Source organism: Chlorocebus sabaeus, chromosome 6 (genome assembly GCF_047675955.1).
Source record: "Chlorocebus sabaeus isolate Y175 chromosome 6, mChlSab1.0.hap1, whole genome shotgun sequence".
NCBI lineage: Eukaryota > Metazoa > Chordata > Mammalia > Primates > Cercopithecidae > Chlorocebus > Chlorocebus sabaeus.
The window spans coordinates 23,228,077-23,249,852 of NC_132909.1; the positions used below are offsets into that span (position 1 = coordinate 23,228,077).

A 21,776-nucleotide genomic window follows, 5' to 3' on the forward strand; every position below is an offset into this window, starting at 1 on the left:
AAAAAAAAAAAAAAAAAAGGTATCTCCAAGAGATACACATAGTTTCTTATTTCTGGATAAAATATAATCTCCAGGATTTGCTTTAAAATTATGTAGGGTGGTTGCACACATAGGGACTTAGGTTATTCTGTATAATCAACTATTTGACTCATTGGCACAGAGCAGGTAGTCAAGGTTCAATAAAATTAAGTTTAAAAACGCTGGGCGCAGTGGCTCATGCCTGTAATCCCAGCACTTTGGGAGGCTGAGGCAGGTGGATCACCTGAAGTCAGAAGTTTGAGACCAGCCTGGTAAAACCCCATCTCTACTAAAAATACAAAAATTAGCCAGGCGTGGTGGAGTGTGCCTGTAGACCCAGCTAGTTGGGAGGCTGAGGCAGGAGAATCGCTTGAACACCGGAGATGGAGGTTGCAGTGAGCAGAGATCATGCCATTGCACTCCAGCCTGTGTGACAGAATGAGACTCTATCATAAAAAAAAAAAAACAAAATAAAACAATTAAATTAAATTAAAAAAATAAAAACAAAACAGAAAAAATACTCACTGAAGCCCCTCCCTGGTCAGGGCACTGATTCCAGCCCAGCTTCTTGCCACTGCCTAGAATTTGCCTTGCCACTGCCAAATTCACAAGCACGGTCTCACTTTTCCAATGAGTTTTTATTAGCAGGTAAGTCATGATTTAGGATCCCGGGGTGGGGATCACTAGGTACTAGGTCCCCCTTCACCATCCTGGGAGAAGGACAGAGGACAGAGGACAGGGAGGTACGGCCAGTTCAGATCTTCCCGGGAAACGTGCCTTCAGCCCGTTGCTCGTCCCAGTCTGTGACCTGTGGAAAGACAGTGTTATTCCCTCCGCAGTAAGGAAACCGCATGGGGGGACTTCTTATCTTCCTCACTTTGCCCACCTGTTTGTTCAACCAATATCCACAGGTACCTGCTGTGTGCCAACCTCTATTCCAGGGGCCGGGGAATCAGCAGTGACCCCAAAAGACAGAAATCACTGTTCTGAACAAGCTGACGTGCTGGGAGGAGAGTAACGGGCAGCAGGAAAACCCCAGGCCCGCTGCAGAGCTGTCGATAGGGAGATCTGTCACTGTACAGAGCTCCAAGGGTGGGCCCTGCTTTGAAAACCTCATGTCAACACTATGCTGTTTGTCCAAATAGGGGAGATGGAATAGCAGGCAGCTGTGAAAAAACAAAACAAGGCTGATTTATGTTCCAGCATGAATGGATGGATCTTCAAGATATACAGTCAAGTGCAAAAAAGGTGCCAAACAGAATACACAGTGCAATCCCACCACTGACTACAGGCAATGCTTAGTATAAATGATGATAGAGGCCGGGTGTGGTGACTCAGGACTCACGCCTGTCATCCCAGCACTTTGCGGGGCCAATGTAGGAGGACTGCTTGAGCTCAGGAGTTTGAGACCAACCTGGACAACACAGCAAGACCCCCATCTCTACAAAAAACAAAAAACAAAAAACAAGCGGGACATGGTGGCTCGTGCCTATAATCCCAGCACTTTGGGAGGTGGAAGTGGAAGGATCGCTTGAGCCCAGGAGTTTGAGACCAGCCTGGTGAACGTGGCAAAACCCTGTCTCTACAAAAGATACAAAACTGGCCGGGCGCGGTGGCTCAAGCCTGTAATCCCAGCACTTTGGGAGGCCGAGGCGGGCGGATCACGAGGTCAGGAGATCGAGACCATCCTGGCTAACACAGTGAAACCCCGTCTCTACTAAAAATACAAGAAAATTAGCCGGGCGTGGTGGCAGGCGCCTGTAGTCCCAGCTACCCGGGAGGCTGAGGCAGGAGAATGGCGTAAACCCGGGAGGCGGAGCTTGCAGTGAGCCGAGATCCGGCCACTGCACTCCAGCCTGGGGCACAGAGCAAGACTCCGTCTCAAAAAAAAAAAAAAAAATACAAAAACTTAGCCAGGCATGGTGGCATGCACCTGTAGTCCCAGTGACTAGGGAGGCTGAGGTGGGAGAACTGCCTGAACCCAGGAGTTCAAGGCTGCAGTGAGCTATGATGCTACCATTGCACACTGCCCTCCAGCCTGAGTGACAGAGCAAGACTGTCTCTCTAAAAACAAAAATAAAAATAAAAATAAAAAAAAGATGAAAAGGCCCATATAAGGCCTATGTCAAATTAACACTCCCTGAAAGTAACACTCTACTCTGTGGGCCTCACAGGCAGTTACAAGCATAAACTTCTTTATATACATATGCGCTCACATTTTATGCTATAAGGCAGGGGTCCCTGAGCCCCAACCAGGTACTGGTCTGTGGCCTGTTAGGAACTGGGCCGCACAGCTGGAAGTGAGTGGCAGGTGAGCGAGAGAAGCTTCAACTATATTTACAAGCACTCCCTAAGGCTCAAATTACTGCCCGAGTTCCACCTCCTGTCAGATCAGCGGCGGCATTAGATTCTCACAGGAGTGCGAACCCTATTGTGAACTGCGCATGCGAGGGATCTAGGCTGTGCGCTCCTTATGAGAATCTAATGCTTGATGATCTGTCACTGTCTCCCATCACCCCCAGATGGGACCATCTCATTGGAGGAAAACAAGCTCAGGGCTCCCACTGATTCTACAGTATGGTGAGTTGTATAATTATTTTATTATATATTGTAATAATAGTAGGAATAAAGTGGACAATAAATGTAATATGCTGGACTCATCCTTACACCATCCCCAACCCTGTCTGTGGAAAAACTGTCTTCCATGAAACCCGTCCCTGGTGCCAAAAAGGGTGAGGACCACTGGTGCAAGGAACAGTGGATGAAAGCATGGACAACGGAGAGACTGAATCTGAATCCCTGCTCCATCACTTCCGAGCTGTGTGACCTTGGGCAAGTTACTCAACCTTTCTGGGCCTCAGTTTCCAATTCCGTAAAATGAGGATACTAACAATAGTACATACCTCATACAGTTGTTTTAGCATGTTGACCTCATGTGATGTAAAGTGCTAACATGGCCGGGCGCGGTGGCTCACGCCTGTAATCCCAGCACTTTGGAAGGCTGAAGCAGGTGGATCACCTGGGGTCAGGAGTTTGAGACCAGCCTAGCCAACATGGTGAAACTCTGTCTCCACTAAAAATACAAAAATCAGCTGGGCGTGGTGGCAGGCACCTGTAATCCCAGATACTCGGGAGGCTGAGGCAGGATAATTGCCTGAACCTGGGAGGCGGAGGTTGCAGTGAGCTGAGATTGCACCACTGCAATCCAGCCTGGGAGACAGAGCAGCAAGACTCCATCTCAAAAAAAAAAAAAAAAAAAAAAAAAGTGCTAACAACATAGCTGGCCCATAATAAGTGCCATCAGTGTATGCCTACTTTATTTACATACACACACCACACCATAAAAACTCCGTCCTTGCAAATTGACTCCTACTATATAGATTGTTCTGCAACTTGCTTTTCCTGTGTCTTAGCATTCTTTCCGTGTGCCAGCACGTAGATCACCACAGTCTCCATAAAGACTATCAAGATAAATGTTTTAAGTTGGGTTATTTCCAAATATTCCCCATTACAAACAACTCTGCAATGGGCATCTTTGTACATGAAGATTTTTGTAGCATGCCTAGATGTGGAATTGCCAAGCTAAAGAAGGGTAATTTTTTTTATTTTGAAAGATTCAGCTGGGTGAGGTAGCTCACGCCTATAATCCCAGCACTTTGGGAGGCTGAGGCAGGCAGACTGCTTTGAGCTCAGGAGTTCGAGACCAGTCTGGGCAACATGGCGAAACCCCATTTCTACAAAAAAATACAAAAATTGCGCCAGGTGTGGTGGCTCATGCCTGTCGTCCCAGCTACTCAGGAGGCTGAGGCAGGAGAATCACTTGAACCCAGGAGGCGGAGGTTACAGTGAGCCGAGATCATGCTACTGCACTCCAGACTGGGCAACAGCGTAAGACTCAAGAAAGAAAAGAGAAGAAAGAAAGGAAATAAAGAAAGGGTGGGAGAAGGAAAGGGAGACAGGGAGAGAGGGAGAGAAGGACAGAGGGAGAGAAGGAGAGAGGGGGAGGGAGAGAGGGAGAGAGAGGAAGGGGGGGGAGAGAGAGAAAGAGAGAGAGAGACACAGAGAGAGGCAGGCACAGTGGCACATGCCTATAGTCCCAGCTACTCAGGAGGCTGAGGCAGGAGGAACACTTCATCCCAGGAGTTCGAGTCCTGCCAAGGCAACATCGTGAGACCCTGTCTTTAAAAACTTGCTTTTGTTTTTGTTTTTTAAACAAAGGGCAGGGGCATAGCAAAGGCTATTAAATATTGACAACAGATTTGCTCAGATAGGGGCTGAAGGGACTCTCTTACTGTGTCATTATTTAGAAGTCCACACTGAAGTAGGCAGGGGTGAAATGATGTGTCTGGGACTTGCTTTAGAATACTTCAGCAAAGGAAAGAAGAAAAAGAAAAGGGGTAGATGAAGAAACTGTGGATAAATCTTGATAACTATTCACTTTGGGTGATGGATGTATTTGGGGTCAATGAATTATTCTCTCTACTTTGAAAACGTTCATAATAGGGCTGGGCGTGGTGGCTCACACCTATAATCCTGGCACTCTGGGAGGCCAAGGTGGGTGGATCATGAAGTCAGGAGATCGAGACCATTCTGGCTGACATGGTGAAACCCCATCTCTATTAAAATACAAAAAACTAGCTGGGCGTGGTGGTGCACACCTGTAGTCCCAGCTACTCGGGAGGCTGAGGCAGGGGAATCGCTTGAACCTGGGAGGTGGAGGTTGCAGTGAGCCAAGATCGCGCCACTGCACTCCAGCCTCGTAACAGAGCAAGACTGTCTTAAAAAAAAAAAAAAAAAGAAAGAAAGAAAAAGAAAATGCTCATAATAAAAAAGGACAGGACTGCACAGAATTGTGAGCTATACAGGGATGGGAACCCAGTGCTGAGTGTGTATTTGGAGAGTGCATGAGTGAGCTACATCTAGCAAGATGCCCTGGTCACCTCAGCTGAGAGCCCTGACTGGTTGAGGCATCAGCAGAAGGAGAAAGGGAGGCAATTCTAGGAGGGAGGAAAGGCATTGAGTCCTGGGACAGTGTGGAGCCCTGTCCTCCCTCTGCCCCTCACAGATGAGCTCCCACCAAGCCACCACACTCCCCTCTGCAAAGACCCCACCCCAGCATCCCAAGGGCCCTGGTAGGAGGCACATACCCAGGATGTGGGGCAGAGGGACTGGTACACACGCTGGTACCATTCGCACACAGAGACATTGCCTCCTTTAGCGGTCATTGCCTTCTGGCAGCGGTGGAAGTCTGTGAAGAAAGGGGTTCAAGTCAGCCCAGATCAAGAGCTGGAACACATTTTTTTTTTTTTTTTTTTGAGGTAGGGTCTCGCTCTGTCACTCAGGCTGAAGTGCAATGGTGTGATCTCGGCTCACTGCAACCTCTACCTCCTCCCGGGTTCAAGTGATTCTCCTGCCTCAGCCTCTCAAGTAGCTGGAATTACAGGCGCCTGCCACTAGGCCCAGCTAATTTTTTGTATTTTTAGTAGAGACAGGGTTTCGCCATGTTGGCCAGGCTGGTCTTGATCTGCCCACCTCAGCCTCCCAAAGTGCTAGGATTACAGGTGGGAGTCACCGCATCCAGCAAAATTACATTTATAAAGATATTAACAGCCACACCATTTGAAAGAACTCCAAAATGAAAATCACACAAGTGTCCAGGTGTAGAATAAATTGTAGAAAACTGAACAGCAATGAAAATGAGCAAGTTATATGCCACAGCATGTATAGATTTGAGAAGGTATTCGAATGAAAAAATCCAAACACAAAAGAATACACACAGTATTTACAAAGTTCACAAAGAGGTGAATCTAGGCCGGGCGCGGTGGCTCACGCCTGTAATCCCAGCACTTTGGGAGGCCGAGGCGGGCGGATCACAAGGTCAGGAGATCGAGACCATGGTGAAACCCCGTCTCTACAAAAAATAGAAAAAATTAGCCGGGCGCGGTGGCAGGCGCCTGTAGTCCCAGCTACTTGGGAGGCTGAGGCAGGAGAATGGCGTGAACCTGGGAGGCGGAGCTTGCAGTGAGCCGAGATTGCGCCACTGCACTCCAGCCTGGGCGACAGAGCTAGACTCCGTCTCAAAAAAAAAAAAAAAAAAAAAAAAAGAGGTGAATCTAAACACAGTGGTAGCTGCACATGGTGGCTCACACCTGTAATCCCAGCACTTTGGGAAGCCGAGGCAGGTAGATCACTTGAGGTTAGGAGTTCGAGATCAGCCTGGACAACATGGTGAAGCCCTGTCTCTATTAAAAATACAAACAATTGGCCAGGCATGGTGGCTCACGCCTGTAATCTCAGCACTTTGGGAGGCTGAGGCAGGTGGATCACGAGGTCAGGAGATCGAGACCAGCCTGGCCAACATGGTGCAACCCCGTCTCTACTAAACACACAAAAAATTAGCCGGGTGTGGTGGCACGTGCCTGTAGTCCCAGCTACTCAGGAGGCTGAGACAGGAGAATTGCTTAAACCCAGGAGGCGGAGGTTGCAGTGAGCTGAGATTGCACCACTGCACTCCAACCTGGGCAACGGAGCAAGACTCTGTCTCCAAAAAAAAAAAAAAAATTGGCCAGGCACGGTGGCTCACACCTGTAATCTCAGCACTTTGGGAGGCTGAGGCGGGTGGATCATGAAGTCAGGAGTTTAAGACCAGCCTGGCCAAGATGGTAAAACCCTGTCTCTATTAAAAATAAAAAAATAAAAATAAATTAGCCAGGCATGGTGGCAGGTGCCTGCAATCCCAGTTACTCAGGAGGCTGAGGCAGAGAATTGCTTGAAGCTGAGACGCGAAGGCTGCAGTGAGCTAAGATGGCACCACTGTACTCCACCCTGGGCGACAAAGCCAGACTCCATCTCAAAAAAAAAAAAAAAAAAAAAAGTCACGCGCAGTGGCTCACGCCTGTAATCCCAACACTTTGGGAGGCTGAGGCGGGCGGACCACGGGGTCAGGAGATCAAGATCATACTGGCTAACATGGTGAAACCTCATCTCTACTAAAAATACAAAAAAATTAGCCGGACGTGGTGGCGGGTTGAGGCAGGAGAATGGCGTGAACCTGGGAGGCAGAGCTTGCAGTGAGCCGAGATCACGCCACTGCACTCCAGGCTGGGCGACAGAGCGAGACTCTGTCTCAAAAAAAAAATTAGCTGGGTGTGGTGGCGGGTGCCTGTAATCCCAGCTACTCAGGAGGTTGAGGCAGGAGAATCACTTGAACCCGGGAGGCAGAGGTTGCAGAGAGTTGAGATCGTGCCACTGCACTCCAGCCTGGGCAATGAGAAAGAAACTCCATCAATAACATAACAAAATAACATAACATACATAACATATATACAATAAAATAAAATAAAAAACATGGTGGTAAAACAAAGATGTGAGGCCTTGTGCAGTGGCTCACGCCAGTAATTCCAACACTTTGGGAAGCCGAGGCGGGTGGATCACCTGAGGTCAGGAGTTCAAGACCAGCCTGATCAACATGGTGAAACCTCGTCTTTACTAAAAACAAAAAACACAAAAAATTAGCTGGGCATGGTGGTGGGTGCCTGTAATCCCAGCTACTCATGAGGCTGAGACAGGAGAATCGCTTGAACCCAGGAGGTGGGGGAGGTTGCAATGAGCCAAGATTGTGACATTGCACTCCAGCCTGGGCAACAAGACCAAAAAACTCAGTCTCAAAAACAAACCAAAAAAACCAAACAAAAACAAAGATGTGATCACCCCCAGTTAGTGGGGTCACTTCTCTACTGGGGAGAGCAGGGTGTTGTGTTCCAGACAGGACATAAAGAAGGCAGGGAGGTCAGGCGCAGTGGCTCATGCCTGTAATCCCAGCACTTTGGGAGGCTGAGGCAGGCGGACCACCTAAGGTTAGGAGTTCGACACCAGCCTGACCAACATGGAGAAACCCCATCTCTACTAAAAAAACAAAATTAGCCGGGCGTGGTGGCACATGCCTGTAATTCCAGCTACTAGGGAGGCTGAGGCAGGAGAATTGCTTGAACCTAGGAGGCAGAGGTTGCAGTGAGCCAAGATCGCTCCACTGCACTCCAGCCTGGGCAACAAGAGCGAAACTCCGTCTCAAAAAAACTAACTAACTAACTAAATAAATACATAAAGAAGGTGGGGAGATAAGAGTGTGGGCAATGTCTGCTTTTCTATCCAGGTTATGGTTGCACAAGGGGTTCACTTTAGAATTATTCATTTAGCTGTATATGTTTATTATGTGCTTTCTGTACATGTTACACTACACACACACATACAGCTTAAAAAAAAAAAAATCATTGTAGGGGCCAGGCACAGTGGCTCACAACTATAATCCCAACACTTTGGGAAGCTGAGGCAGGAAGATTACATGAAGCCAAGAGTTTGAGACCAGCCTGGGCAACAAAGTGAGACCTCTTCTCTACAAAAAAATTAGCCAAGTGCAGTAGTGTGGGCCTGTGGTCCCAGCTACTCGAGAGGCTGAGGTAGGAGGACCTCTTGAGCCCAGGAAGTTGAGGCTGCAGTGAGCTATGACTGCACCACTGCACTCCAGCCTAGGTGACAGTGAGACCCCATCTCTGGAAAACAACAACAACAACAACAACAACAACAACAAAACACATAATAATAATAAAAAATTTAAATTAAAAAAAAAAAATCATTGCAGGAACTAAAGTTTGTAACCCTGGCCTGGACCTGAACAGTAGGTGATGAGAGGTATGGGCCTTCCAGAGTAAGGATGTTCAGAACAAAAGGGAGGACGCTGGGGTGGATGAGTCCTCTAGGAAGAGGCAAGCAGTGAGTGACTCGAGGTATGTGGCCAGGGAAAGGTCCTGCTTACCCAGGTAGTTCTGCCAGCAGTTCCTGGTCTGGTTCTGGTTGGGGAAGCGGCTGTCAAAAGGGGCAGTCTTGTAGTTCTTGATTTTGGTCTCAATGTCTTCTTCCGCCATGGTGCTGAATCCTGGAGGTGAAAGGAGTGGGTGTTGGCAGGGGCCGCAGGGCCCCTGAGCAAGCCAGACTACCCAGGATCAATGGAAGAGGGCAGGCACAGAAGAATGGGCTGAGTGTGGACAAGTTCCTGCCTCTCAACATACACAGAGATGAGGGGCAGGGCGAATTCACACATCTGAATGTGGCGGTCATGGCAGGGTTGGGGTACAACTCCTCAGCAAAATCAAGCCTGGTCCCCAAATAACATGAGCTAATACTCACTGAGTGCTTACTACATGCCAGGTGCTGTTCTACACACATTACTCCTACTTTACTCTAAAAGGTAGGAATTATTACTATCACCATTGCCCAGACGAGGAAGGAACAGGGTGTCTAAGTGACTTCCTAAGGTTAAACAGCATAAACATAAATGGTGGGCTGCCTCCGTTGTTGGCATAATCTACACTGCAAAGATTCTTAATCTTTTTGGTGCCACAAACTCCTCAGCAGTCTGATGAATCCCATAAACCTCTCGCTGAATATTTTTTTTTTTCTTTTTTTGAGACAGAGTCTTGCTCTGTCACCCAGGCTGGAGGGCAGTGGTACGATCTAGGCTCACGAACCTCCGCCTCCCAGGCTGAAGCAATTCTGTTGCTTCAGCCTCCCGAACAGCTGAGATTACAGGCGCCCGCCACCATGCCCTGCTAATTTTTTTGTATTTTTAGTAGAGACAAGGTTTTACCATGTTGGTCAGACTGGTCTCGACTGATCTCAAATGATCCGTCTGGCTTGGCCTCTCAAAATGTTGAGATTACAGGAGAGAGCCACCAAATCCAGCCTGAATATGTTTAAATGTATTTAAAAATTGCATAGGTTCCATGAGTACACGAAGAAGAGAAAAAAAACCTGCACAGCTTCACAAAGAAAACCAGTTATATCCAGCTGAGGATTCATTAAGGAATACAATTTTTGCTGGGTGCAGTGGCTCACGCCTGTAATCCTAGCACTTTGTGAGGGCGGGGGGGTGGATCACCTGAGGTCAAGAGTTCAAGACCAGCCTGGCCAACATGGTGAAATCCTGTCTCTACTAAAAATACAAAAATTAGCTTGCATGGAGAGCAGTGGCGCGATCTCAGCTCACTGCAACCTCCACCACCTGGGTTCAATCCCAGCTACTCTGGATGTTGAGGCAAGAGAATCGCTTGAACCCAGGAGGCGGAGGTTACAGTGAGCCAAGATTGTGCCAGTGCACTCCAACCTGGGCAACAGAGCAAAAACACTGTCTCAAAAAAAAAAAAAAAAAAAGAATACAATTTTGAAGTAATCATAAATGAATATAGTACTTTGTGACATTTGCAGTTATAATGTGATATAAGAATATCTGTGATTTTGGGTGGGGCACGGTGGCTCACACCTGTAATCACAGCACTTTGGGACGCTGAGGTGGGAGGATCGCTTGAGCCCAAGAGTTCAAGACCATCCTGGGCAACATGGTGAAACCCCATCTCATCTCTACAAAAAAATATTAAAATTGGCTGGGAGCGGTGGCTCACGCCTGTAATACCAGCACTCTGGGAGGCCGAGGTGGGCAGATCGCCTCAGGTGAAGAGTTCGAGACCAGCCTGGCCAACATGGTAAAACCCTGTCTCTACTAAAAATACAAAAAAATTAGCTGGGGGTGGTGGCATGTACCTGTAATCCCAGCTACTCAGGAGGCAAGACCTTGTCTCAAAAAATTAAATTAAATTAAATTAAATTAAATTAAATTAAATTAAAATTAGCCAGGTGTGGTGGCACATGCCTGTGGTTCCAGCTACTGAGGCAGGATCGCTTGCACAGGGAAGCAGAGGTTGCAGTGAGCTGAGATTTCTCCACTGCACGCCAGCCTGGGTGACACGGAGACCCGGTCTCAAAAAAGGAGAAAAAAATAAAAAAAGGAATATATATGATTTTGATTGCTAACAAAATCACAGCTGCTGCTAGTACGACCGAGGTTGTTGCCTCAAAAGGTTAGTAAAAACACAGATGTAATTCCACCCCCCACCCCAATTCAAGTACTAGCATTCCTTGAATTCTACCAACTCTGCGGACCCAGGTTAAAAACCTTTAATATAATGTCTCTGAAGAAATGACAGTGTTCGTCGGGAACCTGAGAGAGTGTCTACTACATTCCAGTGAATCCTAGGAGTCGTGGGGCTATACAGAGACTTGCAGAGCTGTGTCAGATTCCAGCGACGCAAGGTGGTGGTGGGGGTCTGGAGCACTAAAACAGTCTTTCGGTGGGGAGGTGGGGGCACAGATGCAATCGGTAGGATCGTTACCGGCGAGATCTCGACCCGGTATCTGAGGATGAGGGTGCATCGGAAATGACGCTGCAGCCCCTCCAACGTCCAAAAGGGAGGATGGACTGGACACCCGGGAGCCAGGCTGCGGCCCAGGCAAGCCGCGGGAGGCCACGCCTGTGAATTAGCCGTGAAGAGCCCTGGAGGACAAACTCCTGGGTCAAATCCTGCTCTCTGTGTAGGCTCAGCTAGGTCGCTTGGTATCTCTGAGCCTGTTTACTGACAAAAGGGGATAATCGCAGGCCCTCTCTCACAGGGCTGCTGAGAGAGTTAAATGAATTAATTAAAGTTGTTTGGGATGTTGCCCGGCATCAAGGAAGAACTGTATCATTGTTAGACCTTACGATGAACAGAACAGGGCCCCGGGGCCCAGGGAGGCCAGACGCCGCCAGCCGGAAGCCTCAACCCGTTCTCAGGGAAGCTGGGGTCCGGCTCCTCGGCCCGCTAGACTGGGGTCCCAGGTTCCAGAACCCTCCACACTCACCTAAAGGCACCCCAGATGCAACTTGCAGCTCAATGTCACCCTCAGCAAAGATACCAGAGTCGGACAGGAAGCGGAACTATGACCAGCCGGAAGCTGAGCGAAGTGAGGACTAGGGGAGTCTTTCCAGAGGCTAGAGCTCCCTCGTAGGGGGCGGCCACCGAAGCCATTCAAGCCACGCCCAGCAAGAGAACTACGACTTTCTATTGAGTTGAATGCTTGTTCATCATCACTTCTGGCCCAATCGTGAGCTTGCGCGGCTGGGGCTTGGGCGCCTGTGGTTACCGGGTCTTGTCCCAGAGAGCGTTACAGATCCCTGGGCTGGCTGGAGGGTGGGTGCGGGTAAAAATGTCCCAGAGAAACTACTTTTATTCATACAAGAAATATTTATTGAACGCTTTTTCTGTGTCAGTTATTTCTTTTCTTTAAAAATGTTTTTTCTTTTAATTTTTTTTTTTTTTTTTTTTTTTTGAGACGGAGTCTCGCGCTGTCGCCCAGGCTGGAGTGCAGTGGCGCGATCTCGGCTCACTGCAAGCTCCGCCTCCCGGGTTCACACCATTCTCCTGCCTCAGCCTCCCGAGTAGCTGGGACTACAGGCGCCCGCCACCGCGCCCGGCTAATTTTTTGTATTTTTAGTAGAGACGGGGCTTCACCGTGGTCTCCATCTCCTGACCTCGTGATCTGCCCGCCTTGGCCTCCCAAAGTGCTGGGATTACAGGCGTGAGCCACCGCGACCGGCCCTTTTTAAACTTTTTGAGACAGGGTCTTACTCTATGGCCCAGGCTGAAGAGCAGTGGCGCGATCTCAGCTCACTGCAACCTCCACCACCTGGGTTCAAGCGAGTCTCCCGCCCCAGCCTTCCGAGTAGCTAGGATTACAGGTGAGCGCCACTACTCCTGGATCCATATATATGCATTTTGTAGAGATGGGGTCTTGCTATGTTACCCAGGCCGGACTCGAACTCCTGGTCTCAAGCGATCCTCCCGCCTCGGCCTTCCAAAGCGTTAGGATTACCGGCGTGACCCACTGTATTCGGTCATTAGGCACTTCTATAAGGGTTGAGAAAGCACGCTGCACAAAACGCAGAAATCCCTACCCTTATAATATTAAATAATTACAGCGCCAATTGTTAGGGGATTGAAAACGAACCAATCTCTCCCCAGGCGTCACTCGTCAGGGCATTAGGAATGCCCAGATTTTACCTCCCTGCTGGTTACCATCTTTTCCCAAACCTCTGAAAGCACAGATTAACAAAGATTTGAGTGGCCAAGGGCTCAAGAACCAGTGTTGCATCCCAGGCAGGTGGGGTTAGGAGTTAAAGCTTGGATCTATGAAGGGTCTGGCAGAAAGGATTCCGTTTGGGAAAATGGCTAACTCTGTCCTTCTGGCTACAGAGTTGTCCTTGTTTCCGATCTTTCTCTCACACCCGATAGCTGACCTATCAAGAAATCCCATTGGTTCTGCCTATAAATATATCCATAATCTTCCTCTAGCACATTTGATTTAAGCCACCATCACCTTCAGACTGGACTATTTTTTTTTTTTTGAGACAGAGTCTTGCTCTGTTGCCCAGGCTGGAGTGCAGTGGCCGGATCTCAGCTCACTGCAAGCTCTGACTCCCGGGTTTACGCCATTCTCCTGCCTCAGCCTCCGGAGTAGCTGGGACTACAGGCGCCCGCCACCTCGCCTGGCTAGTTTTTTGTATTTTTTAGTAGAGACGGGGTTTCACCATATTAGCCAGGATGGTCTCGATCTCCTGACCTCGTGATCCACCCGTCTCGGCCTCCCAAAGTGCTGGGATTACAGGCTTGAGCCATCGCGCCCGGCCTAGACTGGACTATTGCAGCAACCCACTCCCTGGTCTCCTGGCTTCCAGCTGCCCTCTGCAGTATGTCCACCCAGCCAGAGGAACACGGGTCTGACTTTTAGTCTAACGCCAATGTCCTTATAAATGATCTACACAATTTGGCCCTTCTCTCCTCTCCTCCCCTCCCCTCCTCTCCCCTCTCCTCTCCTCTCCTTCTTGAAACTCAGTCTCACTCTGTCGCCCAGGATAGAGTGCAGTGGTACTATCTTGGCTCACTGCAACCTCCTCCTCCTGGGTTCAAGTGATTCTCCTGCCTCAGCCTCCCGAATAGGTGCAATTACAAGTGCACACCACCACTCCCAGCTAATTTTTGTGATTTTGGTAGAGAGGGATTTCACCATGTTGGTCAGGTTGGTCTTGAACTCCTGACCTCGGTCTTGAACAGGTGATCTGCCCACCTCGGCCTCCCAAAGTGCTGGGATTACAGGCATGAGCCACCCCACCTGGCCAATTTGTCCTTTTTTAGACAGAGTTTCGTTCATGTTGCCCAGGCTGGAGTGTAGTGGTGCGATCTTGGCTCACTGCAACCTCCACCTCCCAGGCTAGAGCGATTCTTCTGCCTCAGTCTCCCGAATCACTGGGATTACAGGCATGCGCCACCACACCTGGCTAATTTTGTATTATTAGTAGAGATGGGGTTTCTCCATGTTAGTCAGGCTGGTCTTGAACTTTTGACCTCAGGTGATCTGCCCGCCTTGGCCTTCCAAAGTGCTGGGATTACAGGTGTGAGCCACCGCTCCCAGCTATATCTGTTCTTTTAAATTATATTTACCTCTTTTTGCCTCCCTCAATAGAAAAGAATCGTCATAAAGGAAGAATTTTTGTCTGCCTTATTCACCATTGTATCTAAAGCAGTGCCTGGTACACAGGAAGTACTCTATAAATATTTGCTGAATGCAAGAATTTCTTGTGGAAATGAAGGAAGCATTTGGGGACTAGGAGAGGGAGCTATGAAAGAGAACTGCTTTCCTTCCTCCCCTATCTGGCCTCTAAAGCTTCTCCCACACCATCTGAGGTGCAGTGTCCAGATGGAACTGGGTTAGGGACCTCTTCTTACACATTCTGTGTCCATCAACATTGTGGTTATTTGTGGAATTACCTGTTTACATGCATGTATTCATCCCCTGCAATGAGGTCTTCCTAAAACCCAAATCCCTCTCCCTGCTTAAAACACCTTGATGGGGGCCAGGCATGGTGGCTCACTCCTATAATCCCAGCACTTTGGGAGGCCAAGGCGGGCGGATCACCTGAGGTCAGGAGTTCCAGACCAGCCTGACCAACATGGTGAAAACCCCATCTTTACTAAAAATACAAAAATTAGCTGTGTGTGGTGGTGTGTGCCTGTAATCCCAGCTATTTGGGAGGTTGAGGCAGGAGAATTGCTTGAACCTGAGAGTCGGAGGTTGCAGTAACCTGAGATTGCATCACTTCACTCCAGCCAGAGTGACAGAGTGAGACTCCATCTCAAAAAACAAACAAACAAAACCCTCGATGGCTCTTCAGGAGCCCTGGAGACAAAGTCTGGGCTCCTCACCATGGCCCACAGATCCTTTATGAATTGGTCCCTGTTGCTGCTGTAGCCACATTTATTTTTAATTTATTTTTAATTTTTTTTTAATAGAGATGGGGGTCTCCCTTATGTTGCTCAGGCTGGTCTGGAAATCCTGGCCTCAAGCCATCCTCCTGCCTCAGCCTCCCAAAGTAATGAGATTACAGGTGTGAGCCACTATGCCTGGCCCACATTGATAGTTTTGAGCAGTGGTATGAGATCGTCCACCTCTGGACCTTTGATCTTGTTCCTTCTGCCTGAAACATTCTTTGCCTACCTGACTTCTCAAATCAGCTGTCTCCTCCTCCAGGGAGTCCCCCCTGACCCTTCTCCTCCTGGGCTAGGTCAGGTCTCTCCTTTTGGCCTCCCTTGATCCCCTGGAGTCTTCTCATCCCAGCTCAAAACATTCTGGTGATGGGTCTGTCTTCCCACTGGACTGTGAGCTCCCTGAGGGTAGGGTCCACCGCTGTCTTGGTCCCTGCTCTATCCCCAGCATCGCCCACAGGATGACCACACAGCAGGCTCTCTTTAGGAGCTCAGTGGCTCTCAGAATGGTGTAGGCTGTCTTTAGAGTGTTGGTCTGAGTCCTGTGTCGAGCTTGGAGTGGGGAAAGGGTGAGTGGTGTTGGGGTGCAAGCACTAGTTTTAATTCCTTGACGATCCCTTGCACGGGGAGGACACACAGCACAGTAAGCCATTTTCGGAGTCTGAGTCTTCTCTTTAAGGGGACACAGCAGATATACTCTCATGATTGGGTCTGATTCCTTTACAAGTCCCGACACAGGGCAGGCACACAGTAGGCCCTATGGGCTTTGGGTTTAGTTTTTTTGCCTCTCTCATCACAGGGCAGGCACATGGCAGGCTCCCTAAGGGTCTAGGTCTCCTTTGGTCATTGCCCAGCACTGGAGGTAGGTGATTCGTTATCCCAAAACTAACCACGGAGGTGGGTGGTCCGCGAAGACTGCGGAGGGAATGAAAACTGAGTCGAGAGGCGGGGCTTAAGGGGGCGGGACCCGGGAAACTGACAGCGAGGGGCGGGGCTTAGGGACCTAGGCGCTTAAGAGACTTGGGGCTGGTGGCCCGCACTCCAGGGTCTTCGGGGAGGAGACGACTAAGGCACTACAGTCTTAGGGAGCAAAGATCCAGGCTCCTGGATTATGTGAGAGGAAAGAGATGAAGGCCCAGACGCCTGGGGTCTTCGAGGTGGGGAGGCCAAATTCCAACATGTGGAGCTGCACACTTAGGCTCCCTAGCGCGTGTAGTCAGTATCAGCGGGAAGAATGCAGCAGAGGAGCACGCGCCAAGAGGTCTGACCGGTAATTTTTATTGTGTCTCTGCTCCCCTTCCGCCCCCCGCACAGTTCGGATAGGCTAGGCTGGGCACGCGGCCCCCGAAACGGTACGTGTACTTGCGCCCCCCGCTCTTGCGCACGATGTCGCGGCGATAGTAGTAGCGCAGGCCTCGGCTCAGCTTCTCGTAATTCATGCCCGGCTTTCTCTTGCGCTCGCCCCACAGCCGAGCCACCTAGGACAGAGGCCGGGCTCGGTCGGAGTGGGAAGGGGCGGGGCTTGGCAATAGTTGGGCGGGCCGGGCCTGGGGGCGGTGTGCGGTGCAGACCTGGGCCAGGCCCCGCGGAGCCGGGTGGAGACTGGGTTGGTTGAGGCAGAAGTCCAGGCGGGAGATTGGGTTTGAGAAGGGTTGGGCGGGGCCCCGAGTGGGCCGGGGAGGGGCGGGGCCAAGGCCTAGGCGATTGAACCTAGCCCTTGGGCGGGGCTAAATTGAACCAGAGAAAACGGAGCAGGATTTGGCTGGGCGGGGGAGCTGCCCCACCTCTTTGGGGTCGCACAGCTGGAACTCGCGGCTGTTGCCAGTCCAACGGATGCAGCTGCTACGCGCCCCGTCGTGCAGCAGCTCCAGGAGGAACTGCCACAGCTGAATGGGACCTGCGGGATGAAGGGAGGGGCACACTCAGTCTTCCTGGCCCTAGATCACACCACTTCAATGATCTAGAGGTCCGGGTCCTCCCAACTCGGGACCCAGGAGTCCGGATCCTCCCCTTCTCTGAGATCCACGAGTTCAAATCCCTCTATATAGGGGACCCAACAGTCAGTCTTGGAGACTCAAGCGTCCAGGGCCCCAGTCTCAGAGATTTAGGAGTTTGGCCTCCCCATCTCGGAGACCCAGGAGTCTGGGCCTTCATCGCTTTCGTTTTATATAATCCAGCAGCCTGGGTCCTCCTCACCCCCTTGGTCCCTATAAGACTACCAGTGCCTTAGCCCTCTGGAGGAGAGGAGTGCGGGCCACCGGCCCCTCCTCCCTCGAGTCCATGGTCCCTAAACCCCGCCCCCTCGCTGTCAGTCTCTCGGGCCCCGCCCCCTTAGGTGCCTGGGTCCCAGCTCAAGACTCCAGCTTCGCCCTCCCTGCAGTCTTTGTGGTCTTCTCACCTCTGTGGTTACTTTTGGGGCATCGAGCCAAACTGGCACGGTCCGACTGCGGGCTCGGTTCGGAGAAAACGGTGAGAGCTGAGCTCTGGTACCCTTTCAAAGAGGTGGTGCCATCCGCACGCAGCCCCGGGTTCCAGGAGGTGGTACAGTCCGGGCCCGCGGGCCCGCCCCACGAAATGGTACAGTCCGTGCGCGGCTCCCCGCCCAGGCCACTGCCCCAGTAGGTGATGTTGGGGCCCACAGAACAGTTCCAGGTGGTGTTGCTCCCGGCCGCCTGGGCACACGACCACGAGGTGGCCCCTCCCTCCGCGGGGATGCAGTTCTGGCCCGCGGCGCCTTCGGAGCCGGCAGCAGGGGCGGGGCCTGGGCCGGGAGGGGCGGGGCCCAGCGTCTGCGAGGCGCCACTCCAAGAGTCCCAGGGTGGGCACGCCACGTCTGTCCAGTCCCCTGACCACGGAAGAGCCTGAGAGTCGGGCTCTGTGAGGAGTAACGGACCCTGAGTGAGGGGAGCCCAGGTGCACCCTCAAAATCTCTAGGGGTCTAAGCTCTCAGTCCTGGCACTTGGGGCCGGGCTGTCCCTGATCCAGGCCATGCCACCTTGAGAGCGCAGGTGTTCTCAGTCCTCAAAGATCAGGGAGTCTACACCTCCAGCCCTGGTGCCTCGGGACCCCAGTCCCCTCCTCCCACCGCCTCTCCCCACACTCACCCGCCCCCCATGGAACTTCTGGGTGCAGTAACGCGGAGCCACAGTCCAGCTGTGGGAAGCTTGTCAGGGATGAGCTTGTACCTGAGTTTATGGAGGAGTGTGAGCAATGACAGTGAACCCTCAACTACCCACTCTCTGGTCTTTACTTGTCAGGGACTGGGAGTTATGACCCCCCAGCCCCTATTTCAGCACCCCACGCCCCCTTTTCCTTCACCCTCAGGGAGTCAAGCACGCGGCCCCTCCCCACCCAGTCCCAGGAGCCTAGGCACGCCCCCCTCCTCCCTTTTCCCTAGGATTCCACCCCTCCCCGCTTCTTTTCCAGCACTCAGAGGTCCCAGCCCGCAGCCACCTTTCCAGCATGTCTCTGCTGTCGCTGTCGGCGTGTCCCCTTGGAGTGCCACATCAGGGACATAGAAGCCTAATTCGGCTCCTTCTGCAGGCGATAAGGGTTTAGGGTTAGCACAGGCCCCACCTGGACACCCTCCCCACACACGTTGTGGCAGCCCCGGCAGCCTACCCAGCCCTGGCAGCCTACCCAGCCCTGCCAGCTTGTTCCCTGGAGGCACTTCCTGTGGGGATGCCTCATCCCAGTTCCACAGGTCCATGGATGCGATGCCTTCTGAGTGTTCTGGGTCGGGAAAAGTCCAGATGGCAATGGGTGAGCTGGTGACACTTGGAGGCCCTGGAGTCTGGGCCCCAGCCCTGGCTTCCCTCACAGCCAGGAGTCCAGGCCTCCGCTCCCTCCTTCCCCAGGAGCCTAGAATCTTGGTCCCGGGAGTGAAGGACCCCAGCTGTCTTCCTCTCTCAGACCCAGGAGTCCAGGCCCCTGGCCTCTTGGGAGTCTAGTCCCCAGGTCCTTCCTAACCCAGACACCCAGGCATTTAGTCCTCAGTTCATGGCTCACCTCTGGCGTGTTCCTCTGCCCCCAGCCGGGGGTCTCAGCCCCATTTCATACCATGCACCCCCTCCCCCAAGGGCCCGGGCAAGGGGGAATTTTCCGAGACGTCAGAGCAGGGGTCGCAGCCAGGCTCAAGTTGCAGGGGCAGGGGCGGGGCCGAGCCGCGACCCCCGCCTCGGGGATGGGTGCTGGCCTCTGGGGCTGCCCTGCTGCAGGGGTGGCGTGGGCTTGGAGCGGGGCTTGGGGAACAGCGGGCTGGGTGAGGGCGGGCGGAGGCTGGAGAAGTTTACGGGGTGATGGGGGCGGGGCGGGGGGCTTGGTGAACAGGCTCTCTGCCTCAGGGTCTTGATCCTGCGACATGGGGGGAGTGAGGGAAGAGGGTCTGGGGTCAGCTGGGCTGAGCTGGGCTTATCTGCAACAGGAAGAGGGATTTCCGGCCAGATTCCCCCACCCGCCCCCAGCGTCAGCTGACGTCACAATCGGCAGAGTAACTTCAGGGGGTGGAGCAGGAGTGAAGGCCGACCCAATCCCCCACCGGGCCCCTGGGGGCTGCTTCCCAGGAGTGCCAATCATAACAATATTGACAAAAACAATTTCAACAATAACAATAGTAGCAATAATAGCCAACATTAAATGAGGGCTCATTGTGTGAAACCAACTGTGCCATGTGCCTTCATTGCATCCTTCTATGAGGCAAGTACAATACATACTCTCATTTGATGAAGGGGGAAATTAAGGCAGGCATCCTCCCACTGCCCTTCTCCAGACCCCATGCCTTCCGTGCTGTAATAGTTTAGGACAATTGGGGAAATTGGAGTATGAACTGAATATGAAATATCATAGAATTATTTTCTTAGGTTTGATAATGGTATTCAGGATGAAATATCATTTAGGAAATGAACTCAGAGATGAAATGTTATAATGTCTGTAACTTGTGGTTGGGTGCGGTGACTCACACCTGTAATCCCAGCACTTTGGGAGGCTGAGGCAGGTGGATCATCTGAGGTCAGGAGTTCGAGATCAGCCTGTCCAATATGGTGAAACCCCATCTCTACTGAAAATACAAAAAATTATCTGGGCGTGGTGGCGGGTGCTTGTAATCCTAGCTACTTGGGAGGCTGAGGCAGGAGAATTATTAGAACCCGGCAGGTGGAGACTGCAGTGAGCGGAGATCGCGCCATTGTACTCCAGCCTGGGGAACAAGAATGAAACTTCACCTCAAAAAAAAAAAAGTCTGTAACTTGCTTAAATAATTCAGCAAAAAACAAAAAAAACCCCAGCTATACATGTAACATATACATACATACATGAAATATTTAGGACATGCCTAAACTATAAAATAGTTCATTTAAATTCAATAACTGGGTGTCCTGTATATATATAATATTTTTCCAGACGGAGTCTTGCTCTGTAACCCAGGCTGGAGTGCAGTGGTACGATCTCAGCTCACTGCAACCTCCACCTCCCAGGTTCAAGCAATTCTATTGCCTCAGCCTTCCAAGTAGCTGGGATTACAGGCAAGTGCCACCACGCCCAGCTAATTTTTTTGTATTTTTAGTAGAGACGAGGTTTCACCATGTTGGCCAGGTTGTTCTCAAACTCCTGACCTCAGGTGATAGGTCCGCCTCGGCCTTCCAGAGTGCTGGGATTACAGGCGTGAGCCACCGTGCCTCGCAAGTGTCCTATATTTTTATTCGCTAAGTCTGCAACCCTTAACCCAGGTAACTTGGCTTCAGACTGTGCCCATCGTGCTATAGTTTTTTGTTTGTTTTTGTTTTTAGTTTTTGAGACAGTCTTGCTCTGTCGCCCAGGCTGGAGTGCAGTGGCGCGATCGCAGCTCACTACAAGCTCCGCCTCCCGGGTGGGCATTCTCCTGCCTCAGCCTCCTAAGTAGCTGGGACTACAGGCGCCCGCCACCACGCCTGGCTAATTTTTTTGTATTTTTAGTAGAGACGGGGTTTCACCATGTTAGCCAGGATGGTCTTGATCTCCTGACCTCGTGATCCGCCCATCTTGGCCTCCCAAAGTGCTGGGATTACAGGCTTGCCACTGCGCCCAGCCTTTTTTTTTTTTTTTTAAGAGATAGAGTCTCTCTGTCACCCAGGCTGGAGTGCAGTGGCACGATCTCAGCTCTCTGCAACCTCTGCCTCTCAGGCTCAAGTGATTTTCCTGCCTCAGTCTCCCAAGTAGCTGGAATTACATGTGCACACCACCATGCCCGGCTAATTCTTTTTTTTTTTTTTTTTTTGACAGGGAGTCTCGATCTGCAACCTCTGCCTCCCAGGTTCAGGTGATTCTTCTGCTTCAGCCTCCCGAGTAGCTGGGATTACAGGTGCCCACCACCACGCCTGGCTAGTTTTTGCATTTTTAGTAGAGACAGGGTTTCACCATGTTGGCCAGGCTGGTCTGGAACTCCTGACCTCAAGTGATCCACTTGCCTCGGCCTCTCCAAGTGCTGGGATTACAGACGTGAGCCACCATGCCTAGCCTAATTTTTGCATTTTTAGTAGAGATGGGGTTTTGCCATGTTGGCCAGGCTGGTCTCAAACTCCTGGCCTCAAGCTATCCACC

General features: G+C 51.2%; 2 protein-coding genes across 2 annotated transcripts; both read right to left on the reverse strand.

The window, feature by feature from the left end:
- Positions 1-637: 637 nt before the first annotated feature.
- Positions 638-11,940, reverse strand: COX6B1 (cytochrome c oxidase subunit 6B1). The gene is made up of 4 exons (XM_037991550.2): positions 11,746-11,940; positions 8,831-8,950; positions 5,166-5,266; positions 638-826 (listed from the first exon to the last, which is right to left on the reverse strand). The coding sequence occupies exons 2-4, from the start codon at positions 8,937-8,939 to the stop codon at positions 773-775; spliced, it is 264 nt and encodes an 87-aa protein (XP_037847478.1). The 5' UTR covers positions 8,940-8,950; positions 11,746-11,940; the 3' UTR covers positions 638-772.
- Positions 11,941-16,465: 4,525 nt separating this feature from the next.
- Positions 16,466-19,981, reverse strand: ETV2 (ETS variant transcription factor 2). Its single transcript, XM_073017270.1, has 6 exons — positions 19,212-19,981; positions 18,657-18,935; positions 18,308-18,388; positions 17,602-18,078; positions 16,988-17,100; positions 16,466-16,681 (listed from the first exon to the last, which is right to left on the reverse strand). Exons 2-6 carry the CDS (start codon positions 18,910-18,912, stop codon positions 16,481-16,483), a joined length of 1,128 nt encoding a protein of 375 aa, XP_072873371.1. The 5' UTR covers positions 18,913-18,935; positions 19,212-19,981; the 3' UTR covers positions 16,466-16,480.
- Positions 19,982-21,776: the final 1,795 nt, after the last annotated feature.

Coding starts and splice junctions, on each gene's coding strand:
- COX6B1 (XM_037991550.2), bottom strand. CDS start 8,939: ATGGCGGAAGAAGACATTGAGACCAAAATCAAGAACTACAAGACTGCC. Junction 5,267..8,830: donor CTGCTGGCAGAACTACCTGG/GTAAGCAGGACC, acceptor CTTTCTTCACAG/ACTTCCACCGCTGCCAGAAG. Junction 827..5,165: donor CCCTCTGCCCCACATCCTGG/GTATGTGCCTCC, acceptor GTCTTTCCACAG/GTCACAGACTGGGACGAGCA.
- ETV2 (XM_073017270.1), bottom strand. CDS start 18,912: ATGGACCTGTGGAACTGGGATGAGGCATCCCCACAGGAAGTGCCTCCA. Junction 18,389..18,656: donor AGCAGAGACATGCTGGAAAG/GTGGCTGCGGGC, acceptor CCATAAACTCAG/GTACAAGCTCATCCCTGACA. Junction 18,079..18,307: donor AGAAGTTCCATGGGGGGCGG/GTGAGTGTGGGG, acceptor TACTCCTCACAG/AGCCCGACTCTCAGGCTCTT.